At 40.2% G+C, this 11,499-nt stretch overlaps 1 protein-coding gene across 1 annotated transcript; it reads right to left on the bottom strand.

Moving 5' to 3' along the window:
* Positions 1-7,696: 7,696 nt before the first annotated feature.
* On the bottom strand, positions 7,697-11,242 carry MOCS2 (molybdenum cofactor synthesis 2). The gene is made up of 3 exons (XM_049648087.1): positions 10,910-11,242; positions 9,779-9,900; positions 7,697-8,596 (listed from the first exon to the last, which is right to left on the bottom strand). The coding sequence occupies exons 1-3, from the start codon at positions 10,925-10,927 to the stop codon at positions 8,470-8,472; spliced, it is 267 nt and encodes an 88-aa protein (XP_049504044.1). The 5' UTR covers positions 10,928-11,242; the 3' UTR covers positions 7,697-8,469.
* Positions 11,243-11,499: the final 257 nt, after the last annotated feature.

Raw genomic sequence — 11,499 nt, 5'->3', positions numbered from 1 at the left:
AATGTCTATACACCCAATTCAGAGGCACCCACACATATAAAACAATCACAAACGTAAGCAATCCTATTGGTAAGAATGTGGTAATTGCAGGGGACTTTAATATTCCACTTACAACAATGGACAGATCATCCAGACATAAAATCAATAAACAAACACTGGCCCTAAATGATACACTGGACCAGATGGACTTGACAGATATATTCATTCTTCTCGAGTGCACACAGAACATTCTCCAAGATAGATCACATACTGGATCACAAAACAGCCCTCAATAAATATAAAAGAAATGAGATCATACCATGCACATTTTCAGATCACAATGCTATGAAACTTGAAATCAACCACAGGAAAAAGTTTGGAAAACCTCCAAATACATGGAGGTTAAAGAACATCCTACTAAAGACTGAATGGGTGTGAACATGGTGGCATAGGAGGACACTGGGCTCACCTCGTCTTGCTGATCACTTAGATTCCACCCATATCTGCCTAAATAACCCAGAAAACCGCCAGAAGACTGGCAGAACGGACTTTCCGGAGCCAAGTGTAGACAAGAGGCCCACGGAAGAGGGTAGGACGGAGAAGCGGTGCATGCTACACGGACTGGCAGGAGGGAGCCAGGCAGCGGAGGGGCAGCCCACCTGTCAAGGCAGAGCCCCTGAAGTCTGGCTTGCAGAAGCAGAGGTGCTGGACTCGATGAGTTCTGACAGCCAGCAGGACTTAACATCTGGAATGTTATAAGTCAACAGCTCTGCTCAGAGAGTGGGAGGGCAACAGGACACCGGGGGTGAGGTGTTGAGCCCTGGAAGACAGAGCTCAGCTCGGCAGGGAACAAAGGCGCTGGCCAGCGCCATCTCCCTTGCCCACCCCCCAGCCGAAATCCCAAAGGGAACCAGTTCCCATCACTGAACTTGCTTGCCCTGAGCAAACACCCAATGCTGTGCTTCTATGGATCCATCCCTCCGACGGGTCTGCCTCCCTCCAGGTGCTGAAGGGCCCTTCCCGCAGGTGACCACCGACACCAAAGCTAGCTAAGCCTGCCCCTCCCACCCCTGTGCACCTTGCAGATCCACCCCAGCTAACACGCCAAATCCCATCAAAGCAGCACCACAAGCCTGGCAGTGTGCAAGCAGCCCAGACGGGGGGCACACTACTCCACAGTGAGTCCTGCCCCTGGGAGAAGGGAAGATAAGGTACAAACCAGTCTGACTGTGACCCCAGCAGTGAGCTGAGGACAGACAGGAGGACTGACAGTGGTCCCGCCCACCAACACAAGTTACTCCAGACAGCACAGGGGAAGTACCCTGCAGTTCTGCGCCACCCCAGGGACTATCCAAAATGACAAAATGGAAGAATTCTCCTCAAAAGAAACTCCAGGAAGTAGCAACAGCTAACGAATTGATCAAAAACGATTTAAGCAATATAACGGAACAAGAATTTAGAATAGAAAATTAATTGCTGGGCTTGAAAAAAGTATAGAGGACAGCAGAGAATCTATTCTACAGAGATCAAGGGACTAAGAAATTGGAGGAGCTAAAAAATGCTATAAATGAGGTGCAAATAAAATGGAGGCGACCACAGCTCAGATTGGAGAGGCAGAGGAGAGAATAGGTGAACTAGAAGATAAAATTACGGAAAAAGAGCAAGCTGAGAAAAAGAGAGATTAAAAAAATCCAGGAGTATGAGGGGAGAATTAGAGAACTAAGTGATGCAATCAAACAGAACAATGTCCGTATAATAGGAATTCCAGAAGAGGAAGAGAGAGAGAGAAAGGGGCTGAAGGTGTATTTGAACAAATCATAGCTGAGAACTTCCCTGATCTGGGGAAGGAAAAAGGCATTGAAATCCAAGAGGCACAGAGAACTCCCTTTAGACGTAACTTGAATCGATCTTCTGCACGACATATCATAGTGAAACTGGCAAAATACAAGGATAAAGAGAAACTTCTGAAAGCAGCTAGGGATAAACACACTCTAAAATATAAAGGGAGACCCATAAGACTAGTGGAAGACCTATCTACTGAAACTTGGCAGGCCAGAAAGGAATGGAAGGAAATCTTCAATGTGATGAACAGAAAAAATATGCAGCCGAGAATCCTTTATCCAGCAAGTCCGTCATTCAGAATAGAAGGAGAGATAAAGGTCTTCCCAAACAAACGAAAGCTGAAGGAATTCATCACCACTAAACCAGTCCTACAAGAGATCCTAAGGGGGATTGTGTGAGTGACATGTTGCAAGGACCACAAAGTACCAGAGACATCACTACAAGCATGAAACCTACAGACATCAAAATGACTCTAAACTGATATCTTTCAGTAATAACACTGAATGTAAATGGACTAAATGCTCCAACCAAAGACACAGGTTATCAGAATGGATAAAAAAACAAGACCCAACTATCTGCTGTCTACAAGAGACTCATTTTAGACCTGAGGACACCTTCAGATTAAAAGTGAGGGGATGGAGAACTATATATCATGCTACTGGAAATCAAAAGAAAGTGGGAGTAGCCAAAGTAATTTTGAAAAAGAAGACCAAAGTGGGAGGCATCACAATCCCAGACTTTAGCCTCTACTACAAAGCTGTAATCATCAAGACAGCATGGTATTGGCACAAAAACAGACACAGAAACCAATGGAATAGAATAGAAACGCCAGAATTAGACCCACAAGAGTATGGCCAACTAACCTTTGACAAAGCAGGAAGGAATATCCAATAGAAAAAAGACAGTCTCTTTAACAAATGGTGCTGGGAGAACTGGACAGCAACATGCAGAAGGATGAAACTAGACCACTTTGTTACACCATTCACAAAAATAAACTCAAAATGGATAAAGGATGTGAATGTGAGACAGGAAACCATCAAAAACCCTAGAGGAGAAAGCAAGAAAAAACCTCTCTGACCTCAGCCACAGCAATTTCTTACTTGACACATCCCCAAAGGCAAGGGAATTAAAAGCAGAAACGAACTATTGGGACCTCATGAAGATAAAAAGCTTCTGCACAGCAAAGGAAACAATCAACAAAACTAAAAGGCAACAACAGAATGGGAAAAGATATTGGCAAATGACATATCAGGCAAAGGGCTAGTATCCAAAATCTATAAAGAGCTCACCAAACTCCATACCCAAAAAACGAATAATCCAGGGAAGAAATGGGCAGAAAACATGAATAGACACTTCTCTAAAGACGACATCCAGATGACCAACAGGCACATGAAAAGATGCTCAATGTCGCTCCTCATCAGGGAAATACAAGTCATAATACAAACACTCATATACCACAAAATACAAAACACTCAGATACCACCTCATGCCAGTCAGAGTGGCTAAAATGAACAAATCAGGAGACTATAGATGCTGGAGAGGATGTGGAGAAATGGGCACTATCTTGCACTGTTGGTGGGAATGCAAACTGGTGCAGCTGCTCTCGAAAACAGTGTGGAGGTTCCTCAAAAAATTAAAAATAGATCTACCCTATGACCTAGCAATAGCACTGCTAGGAATTTACCCAAGGGATACAGGAGTGCGATGCATAGGGGCACTTGTACCCCAATGTTTATAGCAGCACTTTCAACAATAGCCAAATTATGGAAAGAGCCCAAATGCACATCAAATGATGAATGGATAAAGAAATTGTGGTTTATATACACAATGGAATACTACGTGGCAATGAGAAAGAATGAAATATGGCCTTTTGTAGCAAAATGGATGGAACTGGAAAGCGTTATGCTAAGTGAAATAAGTCATACAGAGAAAGACAGATACCGTATGTTTTCACTCTTATGTGGATCCTGAGAAACAGAAGACCATGGGGGAGGGGAAGAAAAGAAAAAAAAAGGGGGGGGGGTTAGAGAAGGAGGGAGCCAAAACATAAGAGACTCTTAAAAACTGGTAACAAACTGAGGGTTGATGGGGGGTGGGAGGGACGGAAGGGTGGGTGATGGGTATTGAGGAAGGCACCTGTTGGGATGAGCACTGGGTTTTGTATGGAAACTAATGTGGCAATAAATTTCATATTTAAAAAAATGAAGAATGAATGGGTCAACCAGGAAATTAAAAAAGAAATTAAAAAATATATGGAGACAAATGAAAATGAAAACACAACAGTCCAAACCCTTTGGGACGCAGCAAAGGCAGTCCTAAGAGGAAAATACATTGCAATCCAGGCCATCTCAAGAAACAAGAGAAATCCCCAATACAAAATCTAACAGCACACCTAAAGGAACTAGAAGCAGAACAACAAAGACACCCCAAGGCCAGCAGAAGAGAAATAATAAAGATCAGAGCAGAAATAAACAATATAGAATCCAAAGAAAGAGTAAAACAGATCAATGAAACTAAGAGCTGGTTTTTGAAAAAATAAACAAAGTTGATAAATCCCTAGCCAGACTTCTAAAAAAAGACAGAGGACCCAAACAGATAAAATCATGAATGAAAATGGATTTATCACAACCAATCCCTTAGAAATACAAGCAATTATCAGAGAATACTATGACAAGCTGGAAGAAATGGCCAAATTCCTAGACACCCACACACTACCAAAACTCAAAAAGAAATAGAAAATTTGAACAGACCCATAACTAGTGAAGAAATTGAATCAGTTATCAAAAATCTCCCAACAAATAACAGTCCTGAGCCAGAGGGCTTCCCAGAGGAATTCTACCCGAGTTTATTTAAAGCAGAGTTAATACCTATCCTTCTCAAGCTGTTCCAAAAAATAGAAACAAATGGAAAACTTCCAGACTCATTCTATGAAGCCAGCATTACCTTGATTCCCAAACCAGACAGACACCCCACAAAAAAGGAGAATTACAGGCCAATATCCCTGATGAACATGGATGCAAAAAAAACTTAACAAGATACTAGCAAATTGAATTCAACAGCATGTAAAAAGAATTATTCACCATGATCAAGTGGGATTCATTCCTGGGCTGCAGGGTTGGTTCCATATTCGCTAATCAATCAATGTGATACATCACATTAGTATAAGAAAGGATAAGAACCATATGATCCTTTCAATAGATGCAGAAAAAGCATTTTACAAAATATAGCATCTTTCTTCATAAAAACCCTCAAGAAAGTAGGGATAGAAGGAACACACCTAAATATCGTAAAGCCATATATGAAAAGCCCACAGCCAATATCATCCTCAATGGGGAAAAACTGAGAGCTTTCCCCCTGAGATCAGGAACATGACAGGGATGTCTACTCTCACCGCTGTTGTTTAGCATATTGTTGGAAGTCCCAGCCTCAGCAATCAGACAACAAAATGAAACAAAAGGCATCAAAATTGACAAACAAGAAGTCAAACTTTCACTTTTTGCAGACGACATGATACTCTATATGGAAAACTGAAAGACCACCAAAAGGCTGCTAGAACTGATACACGAATTCAGCAAAGTCACAGGGTACAAAATCAAAGTAGAGAAATCGGTTGCATTTCTTCACATCAATAATGAAGCAACAGAAGGAGAAATCAAGAAATTGATCCCATTTACAATTGTACCAAGAACCATAAAATACCTAGGAATAAACCTAACCAAAGATATAAAAAATCTGCATGCTAAAACCATAGAAAACTTATGAAGGAAACTGAAGAAGACACAAAGAAATGGAAAAACATTCTGTGCTCATGAACTGGAAGAATAAATATTGTTAAAATGTCAATACTACCCAAAGCAATCTACACAATCAATACAATCCCAATCAAAATTGCACCAGTATTCTTCTCAAAGCTAGAACAAACAATCCTAAAATTTGTTTGGAACCACAAAAGACCCTGAATAGCCAAAGTAATATTGAAAAAGAAAAGCCAAAGCAGGAGGCATCACAATCCCAGAATTTAGCCTCTACCCCAAAGCTGTAATCACCGAGACAGTATGGTATTGGCACAAAAACAAACACATAGACAAATGGAATAGAATAGAAACCCCAGAATTGGACCCACAAATGTATGGCCAACTGATCTTTGACAAAGCAGGAAAGAGTAGCCAATGGAAAAAAGACAGTCTCTTTAATAAATGGTGCTGGGAGAACTAACTGGACAATATGCAGAAGAATGAAACTAGACGACTTTGTGACACCATACACAAAAATAAACTCAAAATGGATGAAAAACCTAAATGTGAGACAGGAAACCATCTAAACCCTAGATGAGAAAGCTTGAAACAACCTCTCTGACCTCAGCCACAGCGATTTCTTGCTCAACACATCTCCAAAGGCAAGGGAATTAAAAGCAAAAATGTTGAGATTGGGATCTCAACAAGACAAAAAGCTTCTGCACTGCAAAGGAAACAATCAACAAAACTAGGCAACCAACGGAATGGGAAAAGATATTTGCAAATGACATACTGGATAAAGGGTCAGTATCCAAAATCTATAAAGAACTTACCAAACTCAACACCCGAAAAACAAATAATCCAGCGAAGAAATGGGCAGAAGTCATGAGTAGACACTTTTTCAAAGACATCCAGATGGCCAATAGACACATGAAAAGACACTCGATGTCACTCATCATCAGGGAAAAAGAAATCAAAACCACACTGAGATACCACCTCACAACGGTCAGAGTGGCTAACATTAACAACTCAGGAAACAACAGATACTGGCAAGAATGTGGAGAAACGGGAACCCTCTTGCACTGTTAGTAGGAATGCAAACTGGTGCAGCCGCTCTGGAAAACAGTGTGGAGGTTCCTCAAAAAATTAAAAATAGAACTACCTTATGACCCAGCAATAGCACTACTAGGAATTTATCCAAAGGATACAGGAGTGTCATTCATAGGGGCACATGTACCCCAATGTTTATAGCAGCACTTTCAACAATAGCCAAATTATGGAAAGAACCCAAATGTCCATCAACTGATGAATGGATAAAGATGATGTGGTTTATATATACAATGGAATACTACTTAGCAATGAGAAAGAGTGAAATCATGCCATTTACAGCAACGTGGATGTAACTGGAGGCTATTATGCGCAGTAAAATACATCACTCAGAGACAGATGTCATATGTTTTCACTTATATATGGATCTTGAGAAACTTAACTGAACATCTTGGGGGAAGAGAAGGGGAAAAAATAGAGAGAGAGAGAGGGACTCCCTCTTATACAAAGTGTAAGAGACTCTTAAATACAGAGAACTTAGGGTTGATGGGGGGACAGGGGAAAATGGGTGATGGGTACTGAGGAGGGCACTTGTTGGGATGAGCACTGGGGTGTTGTGTGTAAGCAATGAACCATGGGAATCTACGCCCAAAACCAAGAGCACACTTTACACACTAATATGTTAGTCAATTTGACAATAAATTATATTAAAAAATAAATAAAACCATGTCACAAATCCTTTCAGACACCTTCAAACAATACACAATGCTGTTAAGTAATCTTCCTATTTCCAGAGAACTCCCATCTCTCTTTCTCACATACATACACACACACACAGTTTAATGGCAGCATACTGTTTCTGAATAAATTCCAAACTCTGAAAAATGGCATTTTTCTAAAATCACGGTAGTGATATGGTGACCAGTTTCCAAGTAAAACTGAGATACAAATCAAGAAATTCCACTATTTCCAAACAGTAGGACTAAGAAAGATCCAGTCTTTATCAGTATTGTGGGCAATTTGCTTTGCAATATATATTCCTCACTTTTTGGGGCACTGCTCTCCAGCAAAGTGGAGAAAAAAACAGGTGAAAAAAAAAAACTGGCATCCTGGGTACGCTTCGTTCTTTAGTGAGGCCAAGATTTTGCCAATGAGTATGGTATTTACTCTTGACTCTGGAGAAAAGCCCTATTAAACTAAGAAAGCTTTCTTTCATTCCTAACTCGCCACAACTCTTTAATTGAAGATAATCATTAATTTCTAGATTATTTGTAAAGATGGCAAGACGCAATGGGTCCCAGAGCTACTTGCAACACAGCTATCATAATAAAGCTGTTTCTTTCTACCTGGAAAATGGTAAGCTTTCTTACTAAGCACAGTGATCTTTTCACTTTCTGGCTATGCAATTTTTCTACATTTCTCTGTGCCCAAGAGGGCTATTTTCCTGGATTAATAAGCATTTTTGTGAAAAAGTACAGAGAATCCAATAATCTGAAATCAAATGTTGGCTCTGCCACCTCTTAGCTATGTGAGTGTAGACAAGTTTTTTAACTTCTCTGAATTTCAGTTTTCCTTCCTGCAAAATAGGAATATTAATACTCCAGCATCCAGCACTGTGCCTGACACATAATATAGTTTCCATAAACCATCTGAATTCAACAGAATGAACATATCAAACTGACTTTATATTAAAGTGCTTACAAGAGAACAGATGCAGAGATGAAAGGCAGGTATGCACAGGTCTGTCTGCACCAACTCTTTATTGGTGTAGGCAGACTTACCAAGAGTATACTATGGTCTTTGTGATCCTTCTCCACAAGACTGGTTAAGAAAAACATACCTCACACACCCAAGTGGCTCAAGAGCACTACCCTCCACTAATGGGGGGGATAATGGCAATTTCATCTCCTGACTGAAGCTGGAGGAGTTGATCTCCAAGCTCGACATATTCTTGACGGACAGCAAATATCACCTGATTTCTGACATCAGCCAATCTGAAGGGGAAAAAGCTAATTAGAAGTATCAATGCAGTGTTAGATCTCCAATCTCTTCAGCTGCAACTAAAAATAGCCATAAATATTACTTCATGAGGCATCACCTGCAAAGTTACTAATTAAGCCAATTCACACTCTGCAGAGAAAGTACATACTCACTGAAGAACCTACTTATTCACCACAAAGTACACAGTAAAATGCTAACAATTCTTTAATGGAGGTTATGTGCCTTGGGGAGTTAAACAAACCCCCCTCCCCCCAAAATACTAGACTAGACAACATTGAGACCAGGTCAAAAAAAAAAGAGAGAGAGAAAGAAATTTTCTAATCAGTACGTGCCCTCCCCAGGAGATCTTCTGAGTATACAAGTATACTAAGTGTATCTCAGAATTTTCCTACAAAACCAGGTGTCTCTCAAGAGGTAAAAGGTTAAAAGTAAAGCAGAACAGAAGCCCCACCTCATTTCAATAATTATCAGGACACTTTCAGAGCAAGTTAAAAGACATGAGATCAAGAAGTAATTTTCTCTTATAAACCCACACTTTGGAGTATCTTCTACATTACACTAAGACTTCCTAGTTAAAAATCTATACAGACTTAAATGACAAAATATTCCTAGAACACCTTTAAATAAGCTGTAATTACATTTTGTTGCAAAAAGGACTTGAGGTAGGAACCACAGCAGTAAATTACACATTTTCAAGAACCAGAAAAATATTAAACATTGCAAAAACTCAAATTCAACAGTAGCTAAGGTCTGTGATCTTTCATTTTTCTTTTAATCTTAGAAATTTCTACTTTGAGTTCTCTAAAGAAGGGGCAGGACATAAAATTCAAAGCACACGTTTTCAACCTAATTTGTAACAATTTCATTTAATGTTATAAAAATGCAGAATCCACATTTTTAGTATTTTGTAAATTATATAAGCAAATATAACCATGTCTCTTTGGCAGTATCCCAGCTCACTGTGGATTTTTTAGTAAAATACCTTTAACCTTAAAAAATTATGCATTTTTAGATACCAGAATTTAAGATTTTTGGAGTAGTTGCAGAAAAATACAACTAATGACCCTTTCTGAATTGTGCATGGAAATAAAAATCAGCTTTTTTTCTCTAATCATTTACTCATTTTTAAATATTTAAAAATTGTTAATCATAAGCATTCTAAAATTTTTAACTACCCAGGATGTCGTGCTTCTATCTCATTCCACAGCTGCAATGATTTTATTTCTTGTGGCACAGAAATAGTCTCAGAGCGAATTCCTGCAATTTCAGCACTTTTTGCAAAATACAACACTTCAACCTGAAAAGGAGAGAAAATGCCTTTAACAATAACCATAATAGACCTTTTCTGTCTCGGTGGGCTCTATTGCTTTCCAATCACTTGAATCAAAGACCAATTTTCAGTTAGAGAAAATTAAATCATCCATAAAAATGTTAGTATAACTACAAGTTCAAATTTTGAAAACTCTTTATGTTTTAAGCACAATTCAGATTGATTTCCAGATGATTTTTAGTTTTATGAATGTAAGCTTGCCACAACTAAAACCCTAACGGTATCTTCTTAAAAACCATGAAGTTAGTCTTTATTCCACATAAAATTATAGCACCTTTTATAAACCCTTAGTGGTGAACAGATGTCTGAGTCAAGCGATAAATTACACAAATAAATAACAAAAAAAAAGCGAGACACGTCTTTCACAGTTGTCATAGGACCTTTGATTCAAGTCCACATTACACTGACCCCAGCTGCAAAGGATTAAGTTATATAACATACAAACCCGGACATTTGTAAAAGCAGGTGGGTTTGAAATACAAGATAAATTGGTATTTCCTAGGAGAAACCTATGCCGTCAGCCTGGTATCTAAGAAATCTGGCCAAGTAAAATGACCCACCTGTTCCACTGTGCAAATTTTTCTCTATGAAATAATCAGAGGCTTGCAAATGCTTATATGAAGCCCCTTTTTTTCTTTTTACAAGAATTCTCAGTTAAGTCCATTTTTAATTTGAAAACTGTCTTCGCCAAAACGTATAATATGAGAAGCATGGAGGCAAAGGTTCTGAGGGTGCCTTTAGAAACCTCTAACGCCGGCACCTCGGAGACCAAGAGTTCGCGGAGAGAACTTGACCTTCGTTAAGGTAGCCCAAGCAAAGTCTCCGAAGCCCGGCGGGGCCACACTGGTGGTGGTGGTTGCGACCCTGGACGTAAGATTCGACCAAGGTGGTTTCGGTAGGGATCCGGCTGAGCAGGGCCGGGTCTGTGAAGGGAAGAAAAGGGGGCTCATGCATCTGGGAGGGCGCCCACCCTTACCTGGCACCGCAACACCATTCCGCCAGGATTCACTGAACCGGTACCGCGGCCGCGGAGGCGGAGTAAAGTCGACTGAGAGCGCAGGCGCAACCTGACGGCTCTTTCCGCCCCTACAGGGCATGCGCAAAACAATCCCTCCGCTGCTGTTCGCCTTCCTGTGTTGGGGCCGCGGACTGCTTAAAGAAAAATTGAATTGTTACTCGCTGGTGGGGAGGGGTGGCGAGCTTCAATTGTAGGTATCACCAAATGGGGGAAGGGCTGGCCGTTCAAACTCATCTTCTTAGATGAGAGGCCGAGGTGCGGGAGAGCAAACACCGGACTATACTGGACACTTGTCACCTGCGTTATGAAAGTTCGGCTTTCCCACTCACTCACCTGTAGGTTTGACTTTGACACCCGTTATCTACCCCGACGTCCGGTATACGATTAATGTCCCTTAAAGGCATAGCATTCAGCTTATCAGAGTATTCGAACTGTATCAGATTTACACTTTTACGGTTTACTAGCTGCTCAGTAATGTGTCCAATTGCCATGTATCCATTCAACCTTTCCAATTTTTTTTTTTTTTAATCAACAAGATCTCTGTTTTA

Source organism: Panthera uncia (genome assembly GCF_023721935.1).
Source record: "Panthera uncia isolate 11264 chromosome A1 unlocalized genomic scaffold, Puncia_PCG_1.0 HiC_scaffold_17, whole genome shotgun sequence".
Lineage (NCBI taxonomy): Eukaryota > Metazoa > Chordata > Mammalia > Carnivora > Felidae > Panthera > Panthera uncia.
Note: the sequence above shows the minus strand (reverse complement) of the source record. Positions and strands in the feature narration are given on the sequence as shown.